The sequence below is a fragment of the Amphiura filiformis genome, chromosome 3, assembly GCF_039555335.1.
Source record: "Amphiura filiformis chromosome 3, Afil_fr2py, whole genome shotgun sequence".
NCBI classification, from domain to species: domain Eukaryota; kingdom Metazoa; phylum Echinodermata; class Ophiuroidea; order Amphilepidida; family Amphiuridae; genus Amphiura; species Amphiura filiformis.
The window spans coordinates 69,387,631-69,415,081 of NC_092630.1; the positions used below are offsets into that span (position 1 = coordinate 69,387,631).

The following is a 27,451-nucleotide window of genomic DNA, read 5'->3' on the forward strand; positions in this document are numbered from 1 at the left end:
AATTATTTCATTACGGTTATTTAAACACAATCCTTTTAAGCGAAACTTGTCTTTTTTGCCATAAATTCCCCTTAAAAATACACATTTTTTCAAAAACTTGGTACTTTTAAAAGCCAGAACTTCTTTAGAAGTTGAGACCCCAATTTTTTTAAACTATATATCTGTCAGCAAGGGTTCACTCTAGCTATGCCACCATACAATTACAAAATATCAACTTCTTCTTTACAGTTACACCCCTTCAATGTTGGGGTAAAATGACATTTACAATTTTTGCCCAAAAATGTGCTTTTTCTACTTAAAATTAAAGGATCTTTTAAAAGAGTGACAAGCTCTTTCTTCATTTGCAAGGACTACCAAAGCATGCCCCTATCTGAAGAAAAAAAAATAAAAAATTATATCACATCTTTATTTTGTGGCATTCGACCAAACTTTGCCCTTTTTCAAAAATGAAAATTGTAAATTTTGGTCATTTTCGACTAATATTTGTTTTGTCCGTTACCATGCCAACAGGCCAAATGCAACTTTTTAAATGCCATTTTTAAAATGTCCCCCCTAAACCCTTTCCATGCTAAAAGAATCAAGGATTTCTATTTTTTTGAGTTTGTCCACATATTTAAAATTTTGCTTGACGGTAACAGACCCCTAGTCTTAACAACTTATTTCATTAAAGGTTACAAATTTGACAGAAACTGTATGGCTTTATTAGCTCACATGGTCAAGGCACCTGTTTGTGTGTTAGCTCTCAAACATCAGAGGTCCTGGGTTTGATTCACAGACACAATCACATTTCCTGTTTCCTTCTAAGAAATGTTACACATGTACAATGGCAAGCTGTTGAAACCCTTGTGAAGGCCTAGCTACATGCTCTCCAGAAGACATCAATATCTCATAGCTTGGCAATAATATACAATGAAATGAAACACAATTTACAGTACCCGGTAATTAAAAAATAACATAAAATATATATTAAAAATAATACTTACAGGTCACCCGAGTCTGGATCTGTAAGTTCACACATGTAGTCTCCCCAGAAAACTCTGTAATTTATTAAGAGAAAATGGGAACAAAATTGTTGAATTCAGGGTACACCCCATGATATAAAACTATGACTGAAATATTGACATTCTTCAGCACCTGTGGCTTTTTCTTGCCAAGCCAATAACTGGAACATGCAGGTCTCAAGGTATATCGGATCACCTTAATTTAGACCATGGGACAAGGCTTGCTAAGTGCTTCAGAAAGTAGTTTTCGTTCTCCCTTTCTGGGTAGAGGATGGTTTATACATGAAAATATAGCTATTACCGTATTGGTCCGAGTATAGTCCCACCCGTTTTTTAGGTGAAAATTTTTCACAATTGGGGGTGGGATTATACTCAATTTCAAAAAAAAAAAAAAAAAATTGAATGCATCTTGATATCATTAATAGAGTATGAAATGAATAGAAAATATCAATTTTCATATTAAAAATACAAAACATCTTGAATTTTTTTTAATTATTTTTTTTTTTTTTTTAGAATGTCAACCTATGTCTAGTTCCAGGGACATTACAAAACCAAAAAAAAAACTTTGAAATTTTTTTTTTTTTTTTTTTTTTTTTTTACAATTTCTGGAATTTTTCAATAATGGGGGGTGGGACTATACTCGAACGTGGGACTATACTCGGACGAATACGGTATATCACTGATCAATAATATAACATTTCCCACTTTCAAAAGTTGCACGTTACTGTGTAATTTAGGAGTTATTTGGGGTTAAAATGTGTTTTTTTTTTTTTTTTTTCATTTTTGCTCAAAAATGTCAAATATTAAAATAGCTGTAACTTTCAAAATAAATTGAGTAGAAATTTCATTTCTATTGTAGATGTTACATATTACATGGATGTCTAACACTGGTGAATAAAAATGTCACAGCACAACTCTAAAATATAAAAAAATGGCAAAAACCATATTTTTGTGCTATTTCGGCCATTTTGAGCTAAAAATGTAATTTTGCATGGGGAAAAAAATAAATATAAATTTTATTGATTAAAAAAATATGTCATTATGTCAACCTAGTTATTCTGAACAAAAAAGTTAATGATGGTGAATGTCTGTGACCTATAGTTTTTGATCTATGTCCCTCTCAAATTCATATATGGACTAAAATAGCATGTAAAATTGTTCAATATTTCCAATATTACGCCAAAAATGGTCCTTTATGGCCATTTTAACCAACTTGTTAGTTTTTGGAAAGTGGGAACTTCACTTAATAATATGAACATGTAATTGTACTTTAATGTTAAGCTATTTCAAGATCCACTAGTATGCCCGCTACCGTGGTAGCAGCAATTTTATCTACTTTCAATGCAGTAAAATGATGACTAAAATGATTTTGCTGCATTGAAAGTAGTAAAATTGATGATATAATTGCTTCTGCCATGGAAACCGAGCTACCAGTGGATCTACAACTAGCTTAAAATGAAAGTACTATAATATATCCATAATATATGTGAAGTTCCCACTTTCCAAACACTGAAAATTTTGTTAAAATTACAAAAAAGTACCATTTTCAGCCTAATATTGGAAAAAATGACAAAAACATGCTATTTTAGTCCATGTGAATTTGAAAGGGCCATAGATCAAAAACTATAGGTCATAGACATTCACCATCATTAACTTTTTTGTTCAGAATAACTAGGTTGATATAATGACATATTTTTTAAATCCAGAAAATATATATTTATTTTTTTCCCCATGCAAAAATTACATTTTTAGGTCAAAAATGGCCAAAATAGCACAAAAATATGTTTTTTGCCATTTTTTTATATTTTAGAGTTGTACTGTGACATTTTTATTCACCGGTGTTGGAAATCCATATGACATGTAACATCTACAAAAGAAATGAAATTTCTACTCAATTTATTTTTAAAGTTACAGCTATTTTAATATTTGACATTTTTGGGCAAAAATGGAAAAAAATCAAAAAACTCATTTTAACCCCAAATAACTCCTAAATGAGTAAAGTAAAACGTGGGAACTTTTTGGATATTAATTCAGACATATATTTACTCTTGATTTGTTATGTTTTTATGTTCTGCCCAAGAGTGGACTACGGAAGTGAAAGATAAATGCCCATGTCCCATAATTATCATATAACAGGCATTGCAAAAAATGACCAAAAATTATAGCAACAGACTCTAGTACAACCCCTGTTGTTACTTTCCTATTCGGTGAGGATGACAATTTTGTCAGAGGCAGACAAAGACCTGTCTAAACCTTGACCAAACACTCAAGTATCGGAAGGATGGTCCACAATAAGCCCAATCTGCATTGTAACTTGCAGTTTTTGAGAGCAGATTTTGGACACTTTGACCTCTGACATATTGAGGAAATTGCTGTAATAATTATGCATTCATCATTCATTAAAAATAACTTTAAAATCTATGACACTTTAACGTGCACAGGATTTGACTCTTCCTGTACACGTGACCAACGGCTTTACGTGACTTCCGAATCACGGACGCCGCACATACACTACCTATATCTGCACGTGCTAAGCAGTGTATGTACTTTGACAGCTTGTACGTGGTCTGTTATCTTTTTCGTCCATGTTAAAACTGCAAAAACTGTCCAACAATGCATTCCAAATTTCAATGCTGATTTGGCTTTATAGTGATTGCACTGAGAGTGATTCATGCAGCATGAACAGGGAATTAAAAATGAATCAGCCGTAAAGTGACTTCAAACGATATCCAGAAGCCAGAATTATGGTTTATTGAACACTGCTCCTTCAACAAAATGGTACCTTTTTCGGTTCTACATGCGTCTCTTTTTCCACATTGCTGGTAATATATCATGCATATATCAAGTCAACAAGGTTCAGGAATGTCCTCTTTATTGTTTATAATTGTTGGTTATATATAGGCCTACCTACACAAAATACAATCCTTTGTATCTATAATTGTAACCCACCACTTGAACAGAATTTACCCAAACAAACGAAGACTAGAGCTATTTAACTTGATTCTATAGAAATAGGTAGAAGATTATATTATCCTCTTCAGCAATAGGATTATTGATCGGTTTAAATGCTATCAAATGAGAAACATGTCGCACCAAATTAAGGTACCTTGAATGAATGCGACCTTCACGCACATTTTACACTGTAAATCAGAATACAATTTGCCAACTTTACGGCTCATTCGTAGTGTACAGCTACAATTAATAATCAGTGATAATAGGGGCCTGGATCTGGATCTGGATACGGTTGAGTCGGCAGCTTCAACTAGCAAAAGTTGACTCCGCACCAGACAGACTGTAAGGTACTATTTCGAGGAGCATAACAAACACCAAATTGGTGTCATAACAAACACCAAATTGGTGTCGTATGACCTGACATGCATGCATTCTTTTGTCGAGAGTTGACATGGTCTTTCAATTTGTGCCGAGTGTCCTTGGCAGACTTGACTATGCTTCAGTGGTCATGAAAGGATTCAATAGATAACCTCTGCCCCACTAATCCCCAGCTATTGTCTGAAATTGCTCCTCGGAAAATATATTATAACAACTCAGTCCTCAAATGATAGTCATATAACGACCAAAAGATAAATGACTGACTATTATAGCTTATTATTGAGGACTGAGTTCCGCGCGGAATTCCGCAGTCTAACTCCACACGTTCACCACCAAGCCAGTCAAATTAGTCCGAGGTGCTCTGACGATAACACTCCGATCGCCAGGCAATCTACGTTATTAACGTTGTAGTAGGCCAGTGGGACAACGAAAACGCTACGTGAACGAGCTACAGTCAAATGGGCCTACTCCATTATTTTCATTTTCACACCCAAACTGAGATGATACTTCAGTGCAAACTTAAATAGGGCAGCATCAACACGAAAATGTCATACCGATAAATGATGTGTCTGTTTTACCCGGTTTTTCTAAGTTTGTGTTGCGAACTAAAACAAGGAAATGAAAATTCTGTGAAGAAAATAAAATATTCGAACTTGCGGGAATGAGGTATTCACAGCCCGTCACCACTTACGATCCTACGGGCGTACACCACTGAAAGTTGAAACGGGCCAATTGGACAGAAAATAGTTCAGTAGAGCTTAGTTGTAGTCCCAATGTCTATAAGTTGAGGGATGATGAATAATAAATCACGGGGCTACACCAGAGTGATTTAACAAATCATAATACTTTTACGTAATTATATTGTTTTTTCTGTTTTCGATCCTGTCCCAATAGGCTATTCCCACCAGGTGCCATCTATAGTGGCACTTCCCTGGTAAAACGATAATCAACGACATAAATTGCATATACTTAGACAAACAAACTGATTTGTTTTGTTCTCTCCCCATCCTTTTTCCCAATTGGTTGTTTGTTTCCTTTATAGTTGCATGGGGATGGGGCCCTTACACTTGTGGCAGCTTGTGGACTCTCGTTTGTATAATTCAAAATCAAATTAAGGCCAAATTTTGTCCTCGATTTTGCATGAAAAAGGGGGGGTAAATTTGATGAAGATGAAGAATCAAAGAAGGGGGCCTTTGAAAGATTTGGTAACTCTCATGGTTGTCAACTTTTGTATTGAGTTGGGGGGGGGGGGGCTCCATGGATCGTCTTTAATTGCTAAAGTATATAATCAACAAGTGAAGATTTAGTTCGAACGTCCTCTTTTCATTTATTATTAAAGATGTTATAAATACTATCGAATTCACCCAATGTGGATTACGAGGATAATAAACCAGAAACGTACCTTAGAATTTCAGCATCGTCCTCTGGGTCATATTCTCCTACATCACTGGTAGCTTGTTGTGATGAATAATTGTCGGTAAACAGTCTGCCACGAATTTGCGCAAGGGTTCCTGAAAACAATCAAATAGATAATTATAATGCCCTAAATCACGATAAACTATCATTATTGTTACTATTGTAGTCATCATCGCCATCATCATCATCATCACCATCACCATCACCATCACCATCACCATCACCATCACCATCACCATCACCATCACCATCACCATCATCATCATCATCATCATCATCATCATCATCATCATCATCATCATCATCATCATCATCATCATCATCATCATCATCATCATCATCATCATCATCATCATCATCATCAGCAGCAGCAGCAGCAGCAGCAACCGTGAGCAACAGCAGCAGCAGCAGCGCAGCAGTTATTCATCGTCGTCATAACTCACCTGGGGTTCCAGAGGGAGGGGTGACACTATTCAAATAAGGCGTATTATTCCATCGATACTGAAAGAATTCAATCAAATACATTACTTTAATGATAAGATTTAATAACAAAGTTCATCTTTTCACATGCATCTTTATGATTATTTTTTCTTTTAAGGGGGTACTACGCCCCTGGCCAATTTTGTGCCTATTTTTGCATTTTTCTCAAACATTATAGCGCATTGGTGATAAAGTAAGATATGTATATTATCATGATTATAGGGGCAAGGACTACAACTACTGCACTGAAAATTCAGCAACTCAAGGCAAGTAGTTATTGATTTATTGAACCAATATTGGTTTTCCCTCATTGTTGACTGTAACTCCACAACTGTTGTCTGTGCTCAAAATTTCCAGTGCAGTAGTTGTAGTCCTTGCCCCTATAATATACATATCTTACTTGTTATCAATGCTCTGTAATTTTTGAGAAAAATGTAAAAATAGGCACAAAATTGGGCAGGGATGTAGTACCACCTTAAAGGCATATTTATTCTCGGATCAGGGGGACAAAGTTTGTTTTGTTTTGCTATATTTCTTATTTTCCCTCATGACACCGGCACATGCAGCTTCGGAAGACCTGAATGAATGTGAAGTTAACTTTTAACCAAATAGTATTGCCTTTAATGTATTTTTCATAATGCAAAATATGCTAGACTGCTTGTCAAATTAATCCCTGAGTAGGCGGTAGGCCTATCAGCCCCTATTTTGGCTGAATGATCGGTGCGGGAGTTACAGCACCATCAGTCGGCGCGGCCAGATAGTATTCATACTGCAGTTACTGTCCGTTTTCCTATACACAATACACAGTGCTCTTTCCCATTGACGCGTGACCTCTACAAATAGCCCTACGTTAAAAGTATGGGGATATGACTAGTTAACGTCGCTGTGTGAAAAATAACCGGCCAATATTAAAAGTACACTTCTAAAGTTCTAGAAAATATAGTTTTTTAACATGTCCTAAATTTTTAGCTAATTTAGATGTTTGGAAATATTCGTACTTTGGTGTTTTAGTTAAGGTTGGTCTGAACCCTGGAATTATGGAAACTTTCGGGCCTCATAACTTCGAAATTGTTGGTCTAAAGTATATAAAAGTATACATATTTAGAATGGCAAAGACTTGATAAGTTCATCTGTGAGGTCAAATTTGGGCCAAAATGGCACTTTTATTTAAAATCCCAAAAATAACGGTTTTTGGCCCACTTCTTTTTTGTGCACCGTAACAAAAAAATTCTTGGGCCAAAAGTTTTTTAAAACTAATTTTTAAAAACTAGATCAAAATATCTAGGACCCGTTTTTTCATTTTTTTGAATTTTGACCAATTTCACCAAAAATATTTCAAATTTGTGCCAAAATCGGGCTTTTTTATGATTTTTTGAAAAATCAGCATTTTTGACAATTTTTGGCGCAAATTTCTCAAAGTTAGTCGAAATTCAAAAAAATGAAAAAACGGGTCCCAGATATTTTGATCTAGTTTTTAAAAATTAGTTTCAAAAATATTTTGGCCGAAGAATTTTTTTGTTACGGTGCACAAAAAGAAGTGGGCCAAAACCATTATTTTAGATTTTGGGCCAAAAGTGCCATTTTGGCCCAAATTTGACCTCTCTCAGATGAACTTATCAAGTCTTTGCCATTCTAAATATGTATACTTTTATATACTTTAGACCAACAATTTTGAAGTTATGAGGCCCGAAAGTTTCCATAATTCCAGGGTTCAGACCAACCTTAATGTTATAGGTAATAGTACATTGCCTAGTTAACGTCGCTGTGTGAAAAATAACCGGCCAATATTAAAAGTACTCTTCTAATATTCTAGACAATATAGTTTTGTAACATGTCCTAAATTTTTAGCTAATTTAGGTGTTTGGAGAGGGTCGCACTTTTGTGTTTTAGGAAGGATATGTAAACGACAGATAACACCAAAAATATGAAGAAATTATTTCCAAACCGTGTTAAGTCAACAATCATTATGTTGCTCATTTTCAAGAATGCTGGTTTACAAAAAAGCACGCCATTGTCTCATTTCGTGAACAAAAGCACACATACCATTGTTTCCTTTCGTTTCCTTTATAATCGGTTACCCAACTGAAGCTATAATACAAACTTTATTGCGATATCGCACGAAAACAGTCACATGTGCACAGCCAGAGAAGATCCGATTTAATCAGTTGAGCTGTCTCAATGAGTGTTATCTTGGTATATACGTCTAGCCCTCTTCTTTTGTTCCATTATCTATTGTAAATCTTTTGTTCAAAGTCTGGTCAACTGTCGATTATATCAAGTAATCTGGACAGGTCAAGATAATCTGGACAGGTCAAGATAATCTGGACAGGTCAAGATAATCTTGGACAGGTCAAGATAATCTTGGACAGGTCAAGATAATCTTGGTCAGGTCAAGATAATCTTGGTCAGGTCAAGATAATCTTGGTCAGGTCAAGATAATCTTGGTCAGGTCAATAAATTTTGAACAAGAGAAGTACATGTTCATATTTAGAAACACTGGCCACATTATTTGACTTTTTGGACATTTCAACAAACTTAAAATGCATCAAAGTTTAATATATTTTACACGATCAGCATAAATTATTATACAAGTTTATGCATATTAGATTTAAATGAAGATGGTAAACAATACTTGTGTGTATTGAATGACACCAAGAACACTTTCATTGAATAATGCAAATTAGTTTGTATTATGTCTTAAAGCCTGTATAATTAGGACGAGGATGTCAATCTACCTTTGTCCCCCCTCTCCCAACTAACGCAGATTCCGACGAAGTAGGTGACAAAACAAGAGCCATGAGGTCTTACAAATTAAGTTCAACCAAGGATATTTTGCACCTAAAATGCAGTACATTACAGGCCACAAGACTAGATGTAGAAAAACTACAACAATCTTCGGCCTAACCCCAACCAAAAAAGGTCGAGGAAGGTACCCAGGGATATGCGTTGATTTGGTTCAGGATATTTGTTCTATAAGTATATTAAAGATAAATATAAATTCTATGGTGTTAAATGAGTTACGGCCATGTCTCGGTAAAACACACCCACTTTGACCTTTGAACTATTTACATATTCATTATTAATATTACGAATATGTATAATCGAGTGGGACATGACCACAAGTGAATTGAATAGAATCTCCGGTTAAAATCAATGCTGTATTGATTTGATTAAATCACTTTCAATTGACACTAGATAAGACTCGTAGACTCAGACGCAGGACACACGGGAAGAATATTACACTGTCTCGGTGTGTTTTTATTTTTGGAAAACCCTAAACATACACAAGATAATCATATCAGCTTTTCCAGTTTGTCTTTTGGAAAATGAATAAACCATAACATAAAATTCGTTTATTTTGGCTCACCGTATATGTAAGATAAACGGTTCAAAACAGACCATCACCATAGATAATCGGTGTCTTGTTTCGGGGTCTCGCCTTCCGCCTTCCGAGCGACTAACATACTCACCATACCTCAACAAGACACCGATTATCTATGGTAATGGTCTGTTTCTCACCCTTTATCTACTACATAATAGCTTTTAATGGGGTTAAGTCCTGCAAAGGTCGAGATGAATTCTACTGTAGACATGACTGCATCATGTAGGCCTGTAATTAATGCAGTGCATACATGTAGGCCTTTTTGGGCGAGAAGCGTACGCGCATCTCGCTGTTTTAGTTTCACTTTTGACTTTTTCATGACCTCTAGCTCTAGTGTAATCATATTTGATCATTAGCGGAAGTTGCAACGATATTATTATTGACAGAGGCAGCTGTAATATTTGATTACGGACATAAGCTAGATTACGGACATAATTTGTTTGTTAAAATGATTGATAATGTTGATCATGGGATTATTGTGAAATAGGTGAAAAGGTAAATATCAGGGTCTTTTCATATGCTTTGATATATGATGTGAAGAATCCACAAGGCTGTTCATGATAGCTATCATCATGTGAATGAGTTGAAGATTTGAACTGAATTCCATAAATTATACGAATTTTTATAATTACAACAATCTTGAATCTTATACAGTGTGATGATAAAATATTGAACCACAACAAGTACATAAAGAAGGAAACACAAACCGTCCGGCGGGGGCTTTGACTTGAAATGCTATAGGCCTAGTATTAATTATTAAGTTATCACTGTTCATCAAAAATTGCTAGTGATAATACAACTATAAAAAGAAATGGTTGTTTGCAAGGGTGTCCGAGGTACCTCAGTCGTTAAAAAATGAGCGCCAAATGAAGGTGGACACTTTTTACACTATGTGTAAAATGTTCAATCTAAAGACCCAATTGAAATAGTTTGCAGTTCATCATTAGGCCTACTAGTGGCGTGCCTGGACTTTTATCCAGTGAGCATTATTCTGGCCCGATTTTGCTGGCATATTAAAGAACTTTAAGAAGGACATAACAGGGGTAAGACCCGGTCCCCGCACTCCGTGCATCCGCGGGTATTCATGCTCGTCGAAAATTTCGCGAAATAAGGGGTGTTTTCAGATGAAGAAACGCGATTCGCGAAACACACAAAAAAGGGGTGTTTTTTCAAACCACGTGTTCGCGAAATTGAAAAAAGGGTATTTTCATCGAGCTGCCTACGCGTTTTTGCCACTAAGGGCATATTAGAAATATCGTAGGGCAAATTATTTGCGAAATCGCTAAAAAAGCGGTGATTTTCCCCTAAAAACTTCGCGAAATGAGATGCAAGGGGGCGTTTTTAAAGTTCACCGACAAGCATTAAGAATGAATACCCGCGGATGCACGGAGTGCGGGGACCGGGGGTAAGACATCAGCAGGGTGGGCAAGGTTTTTTTACCAGTCAAGTTTACGGGGACAAGTCAGCGCGTATTGTTTGTCATGCTTGTCAATACCACACATAAATCGGATAAACTTCACGATAAAGGACTTTCATCACTCGGCCAGCAATTGTATATTAAAGCCTTAATGTACGATCTTTTTTCAAAATATACCTTTATTTTTTTCAAAACCACTTGTTCCAACTTAAATCTATGAGCAAACTGTCAAATTCGCCCTATTGTAGTAATATTATCATATCATAATTGGAGGGAACATAACCAATCTGGCTGCGTGGGAGACTAACTCTGAAGCCGCACTTGCCGTCCTAATCCAAAAAGTGCGAGATATTTCGAGTGATAGAGGTGACGTTCATGTTACAAATCGTATGCTTTGCAAACTTGCTTAATTTATTGTTGTTAAATGAGTTATGTACGTTTTACAAAAGTGTTGTTGTTTCAGCCCTCTTTACAACGTAACTCAAGAACCGCATCACCTATAAAAGTGTGATATTTTAATTCTTCTACACGCTCGCTATGAATTGAGCAATGTAGTTTTTGCCAAAGCTCACTACCATTCGTAAGATGCTGTGAACTACCAAATCACAACAGTTTAAAATAGTTAATAACCTTAAGACAGTTCCTCGTTTGCTCGCCCTATTCCTTTTAAAAGGAATTTTTATTTTGTTTGCTGTTTGTTAACCTGGGTTGTTTTATAACGTTCCATTTGATTATGCTGTACCCCGTGAAAGTAATATTATATGTTTGTTTAAGGGGGTACTACACCCCTGTGGTAAATGTGTGACTATTTTTGCATTTTTCTCAAAAAATAATAACACACTGGTAACAAAAGTTATGAATTGGTAGGGTGGATTCACCCAATTGTTACTTTTGTAATGAATTGCCCGAAACAATTTTACATTTATTTTGTGAATGCAAGAATGTGTCTCCCATGTGGGATGAACTATGTTTTTATATCAACAGTGTCACTGGGGATGGGGTTTCTTTTACATTTTCCAAATTTGATAAAATGTTTGGTATCAGGGATACCTCAGAACATGACCTGTGTATTAATTTCCTTTTTCTGTGCCTTAAATTTTACATTCATAAGTGCAGATTTAAACAGACTAACCTTAGTTTCAATGCTTTTCTGAATATGGTCAAATTGAAGCAGAAAATTGAGTATAAAATTGCTGAAAGTAAAGGTAAACTGCGGCTCCATTTCAAAAAATGGACCATTGATCTTGAAGCATCTTAAATTGTTGTCCTTTTCTTCAATTATTTTCAAACTGATTATGGCAGGATCAAGATGGGTGTAACCAAGTAATGTGTGCACTTTTTTGACACAAGACTGGTGCTTGTGTTTTGTTTGTAAGAGTGAACGTTCTCTTTGTCCATCGTCTTTGTCTCTTTTGTGATTGTCCTTTGTACCTGTTCTTAAAAAATTTTTGACTATAATATTATGTTTTAATTCATGATCGTTGGGAACTGGTGGCCCATTGTGTATGTTTTTTCTCCCTCCACCAGTTCCAAGAACAGGGAATAAAAAACTTTAAAAAAAAAAAAAAAAAAAAAAAATTATGTATATTATTGCGGCAAGGAATCCAATTACTACACTGAAATTTCAGTGACTCAAGACAAGCGTTTCAGTATATACAGGGTGTCCCAAAAAAAAGAGGCCCTCTTTTTCTCCTATTTTTGAAAAGTTGATTAAATATATTTTGGTATGTGAAGAAACCTTTAATCATTAGCTTTCATAAACCAAAATAATTATGTCAATCGGTTCACAACTTTTGAAGATATGCCCTTTTGAATAAAAGTACCCGTTTTTCATTCTGTCCACGAATATCAAACAGAGTGGTTGGGATGGCTCATGCTGTGGAGTGGCCTGCACGATCACCAGACCTCACACCACTTGATTTATTTCCTTTGTGGCAAAATCCAAGATCTTCGCAAACATATTACTGAATGCATTTGCAAGTATCCGGCGCACAAGGATGGTACGCAACGCAATTGATGCAATGAGGATCAGGGCTGAAACCTGTATTCTCCCACGGAGGCAACCAGGTAGAGGGCAGAGCAGCACAGTAAACTCACTTCAGAAAAACCAAAGACAAACCAAACAGCCTTTTAGGGCTACCTTTTATCCTAAAAAGAGAAATGACTTGTGTTGTAAATTAAAAAAAGGCAAGAAACCAAAAAGTAAGAAAGTAAGAAACATAATAAATCAGAAAGGCATAAATAACCAAGAAAAAATAAGTAATTGCAAGTAAAGCAAAATGTGTCCCATTCGGCATCCATTTTACCCACAAATTAATGACACTATTAACAAAATCCATTGCCCATAAACCCACCGGTAAAGCCCATTCCATAAATAAAGTTATTTTATAAAGTTATCATTGAGGAATGTTTGATATTCAAGCATGGTATATGTACTCCTTTCCAATCTTTGAAGTAGCCAAACCTTCTCCGTGGACAGAGTGAAAAACGGGTACATTTCTTTAAAAGAGCATAGCTTCATAAGTTGTGAGCCGATTGATATAATTGTTTTGGTTTATTAAAACTAACAACTCAAGGTTTTTTTACATACCAAAATATATTTCATCAACTTTTCAGAAATAGGAGAAAAAGAGGGCGCAATGAGGGGCCTCTTATTTTTGGGACACCCTGTATGATAGGAAATGAGGTACATCCTAGCGGTACCTTATTTCTTATCATAAATAACGAACTGCTTGTCTTGGGTTACTGAAATTCCAGTGTGGTAATTGGATTCCTTGCCCCTATAATATACATAACTTTTGTTACCACTGTGTTATTAGTTTTTGAGAAAAATGCAAAAATGGACACAAATTTATCGAGGGGTGTAGTACCCCCTTAAAAGATGCATACCTCAAACCGACACCTGTGTGTTTGCCCTGAACACAACACGTCTACCTCCACTCCGTCAACGAAAAGTAGCAAGGTATACGTCCCTACAGACGCAGACCTGAAAAATAAAAGCACAATGAAGTACATCTGCCCAAAATAATTGGTCTGCTCACTCAGCAATTTCGGGGTGCACTCAACTTAAGAAGTAACGGAGGTGTGTCTGAAATGCCTTTTCTGAAGTCCAATATATACACGATAACCATCTTTTTTTAAAACCATACCCGATGACCCACTTTTTTAGGTTCGGCTATACCCCAAATTTTCAATTGATCGTCGGCTTTCATCCCACCTACATACACTTTAAGTATAAATCATCAGATTTATAAAGTTTACTTCGAGTACTGTTAAATATAAAAAATATCAATTTTTAATTATTTGGCATAAAATGTGTATTACATTGCGAATTTCAAAAAATCAACATTATTTGATATCATAAGGACATTCTTCGTATTCAGAATGCAATTCGATATGTCTGATGTGCTCTAATGTCCCATAATAAATACTGTCCAAACGTTCATACCCCATCCTTTAAGCGCGAAAAATTTGTTTTCAATTTTAGACCCAAATGAAAGTGATTTTAGGTATTTGATTGGCCAGTATGCGAAGCATGCAATTTTCTTTATATTTACTTACCCAAGGAAGATGCACAGGTAACAATAATTGTTTTATTCTTCTCTAGGACTTTTTATTAGGACGTCTCCCCTTCCGCTAGGTGGCGTAGGAGCTGGGGGAGCCTCGACTGTCTCCTTTGATTACGAAAATTTGGTTTTTTGAGCCCCCGTTCCTTCTATGCTCCTAAAAGCTAGTTGTGACCATGGGCTAAATGTACTTAAAAGCGGACCTACCCACATGCACCTTTCCCCATCTCGACAAAATTTATATAAATTTACTACAGCTATTACCTTGTATCGCAAAGGATCCTTTGGCTGTTTGACCAATAAGGCAGCACATCACATTCTATAGTTGCTGTAGAATTCCTTAAGTATACTTTGTTTCCCTTCTCTTCATTACCATTGCCGTAACTGAACGGGTCTTTGGAAAAGTCTGTTGGTACACGTATAAGCAAATAATATTAGCGTTGAGAAAATCATATCACAACTAAAACTACAATACAGAAATCGTTTTAATATGGTGTATGCCCTTTTCATGTTGAATATAGATAGGCCTAAAACGATATCCGTTTAAAACGGCGATCTTGACAATTATTATAGAATGAATAGATTCTTGTCAAAAATTACCCAACTTATCAAATATACGGAAACTAACCATTACTAATTTTATGTTAAACAGGGGTGAAAAACTAAAGTTGCTCCGATATTCGTAAAATGGATGCCAACTGTTCCTCAAGTTCCGGGATTCAGGAAAAGAATAGTTCTTATTATCTGCGATGTCAAGTCAGATGATAGATGATAAATAAATACAAATTCCATTGAATCCTGTGGAATCCAACATATCTTTTGACTCTTTGCTGTGAAACATGGTAACTAGACATCGAAGATAGTGCAAACTATTCTTTTTCTGAAACCTCTTAGTTAGGAGAACAATTTACCTCAACTTTTTACTAATTTTTAGCAACTTTGCCCTTTGACTCATACACGACAAGCAATGAAGCAAATCGACCTGTGACCTTTTGTGCCCCATAACTTATACATCACGCACAAACATTTGCATTTCTGTGATCCGTGGGACCATGCCAGACGAATAATATGACATATTTGAAAGTGTTATTGAAATAAGAATACCCCCCCCCCCCATATGTGATCCTATGGGGTCATTTGGGGGCCTTTTTGAAGGTCACGGTCTCAAAATATTGCTTGGCAGACAAAAGATTCGAGTTCAGCATACCCAAATTAACCAAACTAGTTGACAACTTTTACGCAAACTTGCCGTTAGGAACGCGATTGTTCTAGAACCAGTCTAATTTTGATTCCTGGGCTAAATCATAAAATCGTCATAGGGTCAGTCCATGTCGAAACAGATTGAGTGTACACCCACCCTCTTGGATTTTGCTCTCCTTTGGCTCAGGGGTACCTTTCATGGATCCCTAGGTGAGGTCACAAGAAAAAATTCAAATTCCATTTCGTTTGCGAATGGCCGGCAATCAAAGTTTGGCGACCTCGACCAAAATTGTGAATTTAAGGGGTCCAAATGACAAAGTGCTCTCTTTGAGGGGCACTTTCTTCTTAATTGAATCAGTTGTGATCCTCTTTTTGAATGTGGTCACTCACTGGCTGTGTCTGAAATACCTAATGCCAAAAAGATAGATTTCGGAATTTCGTTGGGATTTCAGAGGGGGTCAAAATCAGCACTTCGTACTGTTCAATCAAATTATCTTGATTTTGAAGGACCCATGATAATGTCACAGTGCACTTATAGGTCCTAATTATGTTCAGAATGGATTAACCATATGCCAATGTCTATGAGCAATTAAAAAAAAAGAGAAATTTCTAGACCCCTACAGAATTTTAGGCCACCCCTAAAGTGGTTCAGCCACAAATGGCACTTAAAGTCGGCAAATTTTGACCCCTAATAACTTTAGGTGTACACCAGATATGAATTTCTAGGCTTTTGCATCTGAAAGAATGTAGTTTAATGTTACTAGGAACATAAGATTTGTTTTGTATTTTTTATGTTTTAGTATTAAGTTGACGCTTTCAAAAATAGTCATTTTTGCCTAACATACCATGCATACAGGATACGGTACAAAATGCCAATTTTAGTATGATATTTTTTATATTTTTGATCACTTTATAGCCATTTGTATTATTTATCCTGATATTTCAAGTTGCTCTTGAGTCAAGTAATAAGAAAAACTACTTTCTAATCCTCTGTATGGATTTTTAAGGGGTCAAAAATGCACTTCCTGGCAACGATGCACATGCAAAGTACAGGTTATGGGGGTCAAATTTTCAGAATGCTCCCAATTATGTCAAGTAATATATCAAATTACTCGTATGGTCATGAGGATTCCAAAAATGTATAGTTAGTTATGTGTCAGACCTTTCAGGAGGGCGCTATGACGAAAAATGTTCATAGGTCAATGACCTTTTGAAAGTATCAAAACACAAAAATACAAAACAAATCTTATGTTCCTAGTAACATTAGACAACATTCTTTCAGATGCAAAAGACTAGAAATTCATATCTGGTGTACACCTAAAGTTATTAGGTGTCAAAATTTGCCGATTTTAAGCGCCATTTGTGGCTGAACCAATTTAGGGGGGCCTAAAATTCTGTAGGGGGTCTAAAAATGTCTCTTTTTTTTAATTGCTCATAGACATTGGCACATGGTTAATCCATTCTGAACATAATTAGGACCTATAAGTGCACTGTGGCATTATCATGGGTCCTTCAAAATCAAAGATAATTTGATTGAACAGTATGAAGTGCTGATTTTGACCCCTCTGAAATCCCAACGAAATTCCGAAATCAATCTTTTTGGCATTAGGCATTTCAGACACAGCCAGTGAGTGACCACATTCAAAAGAGGGTCACAACTGATTTAATTAAGAAGAAAATGCCTCTCAAAGAGAGTGCTTTGTCATTTGGACACCTTAAATTCCCAATTTTGGTCAAGGTCGCCAAACTTAGATGGCCCGCCATTCGGAACGAAATTGAATTTGAATTTTGTCTTGTGACCTCACCTAGGGGTCCATGAAAGGTACCCCTGAGCCAAAGGAGAGCATAATCCAAGAGGGTGGTGTACACTCAGTCTGTTTTGACATGGACTGACCCCATATGAAGATTTTCCCAAATTGAACACTCAGACAAATCCAGAACGTGTCCGAGGAATTTTGAGAAATTTGAGATAGGCCTATTTTTGATTTGTTAATACTAAAAATAGTTGATCAATATGATATCAATTTCCCATTAATGTATATCATATTGATAGTGTAAGTTATAGTATTAACAAATCAAAGATATTACAGGCCATTAAAATCATTAAACTGAAACAAAAAGTAATACATGTATATCAGCAGGGCCCTCATATAAAATGGTTAGTTTCCGTTTTATTTTAACAAGCATTTGATAAGTTGGGTCATATTTGACAAGAATCTATTCATTCTATAATAATTGTCAAAATTAATTGTCAAGATCGGCGTTGAAATGACAAGTCGCATGCCAATACAATCTTATCAAATATATCTACTTGAATAGTTTCTTTTTTTGATGAGAATATGCGAGTTATTTTGAAGGGAAATCTGTTATGTCCCTATCTGATTTGTTTCCCTTGTCGAATTGACAAGTTTCTATTCAGAAATTTGAATTTTATTAAAATAGATCGTTTTAAGTTTAGGATTTAGTCAGAGTTTATGATTTAGTCAGGGTCTGGATATTGCCCGATTCGGAATAACGCCCGGGATAACATCACACCTCTGCCACAGATGTTAGGCCTAAACAAGAAAAAAAGTAGGCCTATTGGGTCGGTCAAACCTGCAGAACATGTTTTATGTATTGGACTTTTGTTGCCCATGTAATTGGTATTTGATTTCATGAAAATTAACCAGGCTTACCTCTTCCTTTGATTGTTAGTCGGGTTCCTCCGCGAATACTTCCAGCGTTGGGGTTAATATTATACACTTCTGGTGCTCCAAGTGTTAAAGGAATCACTGCTGTTAAAAAGAGTCCAAAATAGAAATACCGTGCTAAAATTATCGTTCTTATCCGTGTAGAAATACTGAGAGCTAAAATTATCGTTCTTACCCGAGTCCAAAATAGAAATACTGAGAGCAAAAATTATCGTTCTTACCCGTGTTGCCCAACTAACCCAAGATTACTTTGCCATAAATTGCGATTTGTGATTCACTTTTCTCAACGCAGGAAACAAGACTTCCCTAACATTTTGAACCTTTTTATTTTTTTTATTTTTTTTTATTTTTTTTTGAAGTGTTTTATTCCCTGTTCTTGGAACTGGTGGAGGGAGAAAAAACATACACAGTGGGCCACCAGTTCCCAACGATCATGAATTAAACCATAATATTATAGTCAACATTTTTAAGAACAGGTACAAAGGACAATCACAAAAGAGACAAAGACGATGGACAAAGAGAACGATTTTGTTTTGTTTTTTACGTAACGGTAATGATTGATGAAATCATAGAACTAATTCATCTGTGATTTTGAGAGCCCGATCATTTGGGGACAAGGGTTCCAATCACCAGAATGCCCTCTTGATGGCAATCAGGGACGTCCTACTAGCCTGCTTTTCCTGTACGGTCTGCTTACCCAGACCTTGGGTAATAACTCTCTCATATAGGTCAAGTTTTATAACATTTTTTTATGTAACAGCAGTCTGCTGTATCCTTAGCCTATATTTAGCAAATATAGCATGTAATTATTTTTATAGGCCTATGATTTTATAGGCCTATTTGGAAAACCTTTATATTGACTAAAATAAAATTTTCAGTAGAGCGTACAGCCTGTATAGGATAATGGACTTCGAAGGTTTGCATCGCGCCATATGAATCACACCTAGTAGACCTAAAACTGAAACATCGCAAAACAGACATTAGATGCAAAAACCGATCATCCAGTTTTCTCAATTTGAGATTGGTCAAATATGTGCTACTTTTGATATATCTTGGAATTTTAGGGTGTCGATTTAGCCAGTATAAGGCAAATGTTGGTGTTCTTAAATTAACCCCCGGGCTTTTAAGCCCGGGGGTTAATTTAAGAACACCATCCGTTTGAAGCTTTTGCACTTAAACAGAAAAAAAACGCATGATAAAAAACGCAAGTGGTAAAAAATGCAGCATCTAAAAAATTAATCGGAAAAATATATACGGTCAAACGGCTATATCCCGTGCGGGGCGGTCATAACACGTCAAAAGATCCGACCGAGTCATGTTGGATGGAGTGGCTCACATATTGGCATACCAAGCAAACACCAAAAATGTTTTGAAAACGTTTTAAACAAGTTCTATTTTGGGTTTGGTTTAGGTAAAAACGTTTTAATAACATTAAATGTCGGGTTATATAAAGGTCGTGAAAACGTTGAACACACTACAACAATATTTTTAAAATGTTTTCAAAATGTTATTGTAAACTATTTTTTGTAAATATTTTTGCCAAATATTCTGTCAACACTTAAATAACATTATATTTAAATAACAAAATATTTGCAGTATGTTATCGAAAATGTTTTTGAATGTTATGAAAACGTTTTATACCCTTTATATAACCCGACGTTGTTCTTTCTTTCTTACAATAATAATAATATTAACAAAACTTAAATCATAGCAAGTGCATTTTACAGCAGCAAGACACATCTTTAAATACTACTTTTTAAAAAGCATTTTGATGAAACCTAAACCTGTATATGGAAAAGATTTTTAGCTGCATAGCATATTTTAATAATTTAGACAAATCTAAAAGCATAATCATGACTCATGTATGTAATATACCGTATTTCATGAGTTTACGCAGAAAAATGCGCATGCGGGAAATGGTGATATCATGAGTTTGCGCATCCCAAAGCTGCTCAAACCCAGGAATTCCTTGATATGCGCAGCTCTTAAAAGCTGCGTCCTTTTGGGATTTCCTGAGTTTGCGCATCATGCTCAAACTCGGGAAATCTATGTTTTGCGCATCATGCTCAAACTCGGGAAATCTATGTTTTGAGCATCTGCGCATTCTTGGGAATTTCCTAGTTTGCGCACGACCTAGTCTCTTTTTGCAGTCGTTTTTAATAAATAAATTTATATTTTAACCATGTTGAAAGCTCTGATGACGTTCAAAGACTATACGAATGGCAATTTTTTAAGAACAAAATTTTTAAAAACAAAACAAGAAACAGTACCGTTTGCGTGCATCGATTCATTTTGATATATCACATATATATAAAGGCCCTATCCCGGGACCGGTATATTGGGCCTACACACAAATATCCCCACTCCCTATGCCTACATCTATGCATGCCGAGGTTTACAGGTTAATGGTAGAGTCTTTTGATGAAATAGCCGGTAGGCCTAAATGTTGGATAGTGAAATATAATAGAGATAATGTCATATTCAGATTAAAATAGCCAGAAGGGTTATTTCACTTTAATACCTTGTCATGTAGGCTTTTTTGAGTTATTATCGATATCTGTATTATACTAATATTATTTGAGCATTTCATTTCAAAATACTTAGTGGATTATCCGATTTGTGTATAGGCTAGTGTGATAGGATGCATCATTATAACCATATAATTTCGGATCGTGCTTGTGTGAAAAACGCACGTACTGAAAGTCAAGTGTCAGGTCATGATCACGAGTCTTATAGGGCCTACTTTTAGGCCCGATGCTACTTTGCCTTTTGAAAGAGCAAGCACAATTATCAATAATATTATCATCATATCCTTTGTTTTCAAAAATGCTGATAATTTTTCATCTGATCTTTTAAATCTTTTGAGGAGTGTAGTATAGTATAGGGTCATTTGGTGAAAAGCTCAAATCCTCTGACTCTTTCAGCATGTTCAGAGGATTTGAGTCCTTCTTTTAAAAGTTTTGAAATGCTAAAAGTCTATAAGTATATCCTTTCCTGTGAGTCCTTTCGTAAAGGAGCATACCGGTACGTATTGGAACAAAGTTGTGCATATTTGGACCATGGTCTAAAACATACTATTTGGGTTTTTTTCAGGGCCATGACATATTTAAGATTGACATGTACATCGGCGTTCTCTGGACCATCTCCTCCTCACACTGTGATGAGTTCCCCGGTCATTGGTTACAGCTCGATATATTATTAGGCCTATATACTAGCCTAGTACGTACATGCACTGTGTCATTTGGTGAAAAGCTCAAATCCTCCAATTCTTTCATCGAGTGTCCTTCTTTCTTAAGTTTCTTTCCATATTAAGGTCTTTATTTCTTTCTTTTCTTTAATTTCTGTCTTTGATTATTTTTTAAATTTCTTTTCTTTCTTTCTTAAATTTCTGTTTTTCTTTCTTAAATTTCTTTTTCTTTCTTTCTATTTCTCTTTCTTTCTATCTTTCTTTTTCTCCTTCAATTTGATAATGGTGTGCAACTGTCATGAGCCCGGGGTCAAGAGATGAAGTCATTAAATGTAGGCCTACGATCGTTTTAATGTTTTTCAACACTGCCTCATGCGGATTTTTGACATTATTTATAATGTCTAAACAATGTCAAAGCTTCAATTGGAATCGGTCAACTTAATAATGTTTGAAATCAATGTTTGAAATCACCGGAATAGACAGGGAAATCTTTCTTGTTTAGCATTTAATTATGTTTACGAATTGATCGACAATAACGTGTTTAGTGATATAGGGCCGGTTTTGATTTTATTTTAAACTCCAGAATTCGTCATTTTCCTGTTCACGCGTGCACTGATACAGTCTTCCCTATCTAGGTATATCAAACACTCAGATTTGGAAGCTAGTGGCCCAGTTCATCGTTTGCACGATCAGGCTGGCATGATACATGATTCTCTCTTCTAATACGATGGGAAAAATGTGTCAAAAACTGCACTGCTAAACACTATGCTAGTATCTTGCACCACATTTTTAAACATAGGGTCATTTGGTGAAAAGCTCAAAGCCTCTGATTCTTTCACCAAGTGTTCTTCTTTCTTAAGTTTCTTTCTTTCTTTCTTTCTTTCTTTCTTTCTTTCTTTCTTTCTTTCTTTCTTTCTTTCTTTCTTTCTTTCTTTCTTTCTTTCTTTCTTTCTTTCTTTCTTTCTTTCTTTCTTTCTTTCTTTCTTTCTTTCTTTCTTTCTTTCTTTCTTTCTTTCTTTCTTTCTTTCTTTCTTTCTTTCTTTCTTTCTTTCTTTCTTTCTTTCTTTCTTTCTTTCTTTCTTTCTTTCTTTCTTTCTTTCTTTCTTTCTTTCTTTCTTTCTTTCTTTCTTTCTTTCTTTCTTTCTTTCTTTCTTTCTTTCTTTCTTTCTTTCTTTCTTTCTTTCTTTCTTTCTTTCTTTCTTTCTTTCTTTCTTTCTTTCTTTCTTTCTTTCTTTCTTTCTTTCTTTCTTTCTTTCTTTCTTTCTTTCTTTCTTTCTTTCTTTCTTTCTTTCTTATAAAGCTGTCAAGAGCCTGGGGTCAAGAGATGAAGTCATAATGAAGGCCTACGATCGTGTAATGTTTTTCAACCCTGCCTCATGCTGATTGTTGTGCGCATATGATAGATGTTGAGCGCATAATGCGGAAAAGTACCTTTTGAGCTCACTATGTAACTGGCATCACAAACGCCTCTTTCAGTGACTTTCTTTTAATTTTATTCCATATGTTTTAACAAAACATTGTTTTGTCTTTTTTAGCATGGATGTTATGAGTTATTGTATAATATTAAACAGTTTTGAACTGATTTTCTTTCTTTCATTTGTTTTTCTTCCTTTCTTTTCATCTAAAATCGGACTAATTATTATATTTTCAAGGGCGGATTCGTTTGTTTCCTTTCTTTTCATCTAAAATCGGACTAATTATTATATTTTGAAGGGCGGATTCGTTTGTTTCCTTTCTTTTCATCTAAAATTGGGATATCGGAAAGACTGAATGGACAGGGAACCCATCTTTTTTTTATTCCGCAAGTTTCTTTCTTCCTTCCTTCCTTCCTTCCTTCTTTTTTTTTCTTAGTGCTATAAGCACTATCCCTCAATATACTCAAACATGTTAAACATTCAAGTTTAGTGATTATGATATAGGGGCTTAGAAGTGTGACTTTATTTTAAACTTTTTTAAAATCTTTCGACAGCCATGGTGTTACCTCTGGGTGTTACCGTGTCTATGATTTATTAAACATTTTCATACAAAAGAAAGATGGCTGATTTTTTTTATCAATGATAAGAATCTGGTTAAATTATAGAATCCATTGATTTTATATATATTATACAGATTTCATTGATTATATAATAGCACACCAGTCAATGATTAATACCAAAGAATTCAATATCCTAGCCATTCTTATATAACATGACATTGCGCTAATCACCTTGTCAAGTGGACAATCGTTATGATATCCTTTCCTGTATCGTTTATCATTATTTTATTATTATAACCAATATAGTTCCCCAAAAAGGTACTTATTTTGTTAGATGAACAACTAAGTAAATAATAATAAATGATAAAATATGTTATGATAATAAATAAACAAACAGCCTATAAATAGATAAAAGATTCATTATAAATACATAAGTAACAGAAGAAAGAGAATAATAATATAAACAAATTAAATTCTCCAATGTGACTTTTATTAATAGTCCGGCTAATATCAATAATAATACCACAGTATATTTATAATAATATTAATAACACTAATAATAATATAATAATAATAATAAGAAGAAGAACAATAATAATAATAATAATAATAATAATAAATAATAATAATAATAACACTAATAATAATAATAATAATAATAATAATAATAATAATAATAACACTAATAATAATAATAATAATAATAATAATATACAATTCTGATGATAGAAAGCACAATTAAATCTTCAGAGCAATAATTTCCTCCGTTTTGACAGTTGTACCGTCCGTGATCATGATGCAGTTTAGTTTTACGTGTTGACTTCGCTCCATACGTTCATGCTCATTTCAAGGAAATTCCTAGTTTGCGCAGGCTGCTCAAACTCGGAAATTCGGCTGTTTGAGCATGCGCATATCAAAGAAATTCCCAGTTTGTGCACGCTGCTCAAAATCGGAAATTCGGCTGCGCAAACTAGGAATTCGTTCAAATGCGCATCTTAATTAATTACGTGCGCAAAGTCGAGATATCACTGAAATGAGCATGCTCAAAGTCGGGAAATCACTACTATGCGCATGCGCAAAACGGTGCGTCCTTTCTTGATATCCGGGGTCTCACATAGCTCGCATAATTCATTGTATGTTTAAATATGATTTTTGAGACTTTTGGCTTACATGTACTTCAAATTTTCAACATTAAAAATTTCTACAATGTTCAGATTATTTCATCCATATTCGTTCCATCTTAGCTCCTTAAAAGTATCTGGAAGGAGCTTCAACATTTCTTGTTATTTCTAGCCTAATAACGTTCACCAACTCAACAAGTTCCTTACCTGTTAACGTGAGAATTGTGATAAGTAATGGCGACCCTCTTCCTGAAACCAAGGACGCCATTGTCATGGTGTAGCGACGCTTTTAGCTAGGATATAGCCGTGCGTGCTGGCTCCTTTTCTTACTTGATGATCTTATTTTCCTACTGTCCCTTGTGATAATTCCGTCATAAATCCATGTAATATTTTAATTTTCCTCTCATTCTGTATATGAAAGTTGTTTAATTTTTCCTTTTTTTATTTCAGTGTCTACGATCTCCGATCAGACCGATTGTGTAATTTGTGCAGACTGGTTGTGTAAAGTAAAGTGCCAATCTGGGATGGAGCAAGCTATTGATCAGTACAATCGTGGTACAATATATTCTTCAAGAAAATCAATATCAAATAAAATCGATACCATTATCCCCTTGGACCATTATTCAATAACTCAATGATTTCAATAATTATGTACGTCATCTTACCAGCAGTGACCAGGTCAGTTTTGATAACATCTTAAAGGTGTTGGTATTGAATAAACCAATTCAAGGTTTAGTATTTGTTGTATGATCATCCGGTATTTGATAGGTCACACAGCGTAAAGTAACATTTAAATGGGGTTAAAGAACTTAGTGCTTACATCGAGGTTATTGAACAACATAGGACACTCATAATTATATTGTTGACGTAGTTAATATCTTAGTTTGTTATTATAATGACAATTCGGTTTGTTTTTTACTATAATTTATGCTTTTGTCGTCGGTCTATGGTCGGGTATGGACGGAACTACTCCCGACATTTTTTTTTTGAATTACAAAAACGTATCATCTTTTCCCATTATATGAAAATCGCAATTAAAAACAAACAAACAAATAAACAAACAAACGAACAAAAAACAAAACAACAACAAACAAAAAAACCCAAAAAACAACAACAAAAACAACAAAAAAACTCCCAAACCAACAATACGATATCTGTCAATTGTGTTAATTTTTTTTCAAGAATTTGAAAATACTTAAGGGTGGGGTATGAACGTTTGGACAGTATTTGTTGTGGGACATTAGAGCACATGAGACATATCGAATTGCATTCTGAATACGAAGAATGTCCTTATGATATCAAATAATTTTGTGAAATTCGCAATGTAATACACATTTTATGCCAAATAATTAAAAATTGATATTTTTTATATTTAACAGTACTCGAAGTAAACTTTATAAATCTGATGATTTATACTTAAAGTGTATGTAGGTGGGATGAAAAGCCGACGATCAATTGAAAATTTTGGGTATAGCCGAACCTAAAAAAAGTGGGTCATCGGGTATGGTTTTAAAAAAAAGATGGTTATCGTGTATATATTGGACTTCAGACCAATTATTTTGGGCAGATGTACTTCATTGTGCTTTTATTTTTCAGGTCTGCGTCTGAAGGGACGTATACCTTGCTACTTTTCGTTGACGGAGTGGAGGTAGACGTGTTGTGTTCAGGGCAAACACACAGGTGTCGGTTTGAGGTATGCATCTTTTAAGGGGGTACTACAGCCCTCGATAAATTTGTGTCCATTTTTGCATTTTTCTCAAAAACTAATAACACAGTGGTAACAAAAGTTATGTATATTATAGGGGCAAGGAATCCAATTACCACACTGGAATTTCAGTAACCCAAGACAAGCAGTTCGTTATTTATGATAAGAAATAAGGTACCGCTAGGATGTACCTCATTTCCTATCATATATACTGAAACGCTTGTCTTGAGTCACTGAAATTTCAGTGTAGTAATTGGATTCCTTGCCGCAATAATATACATAACAGTGTGTTATTATTTTTTGAGAAAAATGCAAAAATAGTCACACATTTACCACAGGGGTGTAGTACCCCCTTAAACAAACATATAATATTAATTTCACGGGGTACAGCATAATCAAATGGAACGTTATAAAACAACCCAGGTTAACAAACAGCAAACAAAATAAAAATTCCTTTTAAAAGGAATAGGGCGAGCAAACGAGGAACTCATTTGTCATTGTTAGGAGAGGAGTGGAATAATGATTGAAATAATTGAACTAGGAAGGTTGGTGTTGGAAGTTATTGTTAAAGTCTTAATGTACGATCTTTTAAGATTTTTCTTTGTTTCTTCCAAAATGATAATATGCAATCATTATGAAAGTTCCCAATACATTTGGACGCGAAAAACATTGGGAATCTGCATTGCAAAGAAACAACATCATAAACGTCACCTCTATCACTCGAAATATCTCGCACTTTTTGGATTAGGACGGCAAGTGCGGCTTCAGAGTTAGTCTCCTACGCAGCCAGATTGGTTATGTTCCCTCCAATTATGATATAGGGCGAATTTGACAGTTTGCTCATAGATTTAAGGGATCTAGAATGAGCGTTTATGGCGTTTCGACAGTATTTTTTGTGGGACATGAGAGCACCTCAGACGTATCGAATTGCATTCTGAATACGAAGCATGTCTTTCTGATATCAAATAATTTTCATTTTTG

General features: G+C 35.0%; 1 protein-coding gene across 1 annotated transcript in view; it reads right to left on the reverse strand.

Annotated features, from left to right (window-relative positions):
• The window catches only part of LOC140147462 (fibrocystin-L-like), a 96,157-nt gene extending 70,862 nt beyond the window's left edge, over positions 1-25,295 (reverse strand). Inside the window, 7 exon segments of the mRNA XM_072169240.1 lie at positions 984-1,037; positions 5,734-5,842; positions 6,191-6,248; positions 13,916-14,012; positions 14,857-14,998; positions 18,468-18,566; positions 24,973-25,295. Of these exon segments, the coding sequence (XP_072025341.1) occupies positions 984-1,037; positions 5,734-5,842; positions 6,191-6,248; positions 13,916-14,012; positions 14,857-14,998; positions 18,468-18,566; positions 24,973-25,033 (620 nt within the window). The 5' untranslated portion in view covers positions 25,034-25,295.
• Positions 25,296-27,451: the final 2,156 nt, after the last annotated feature.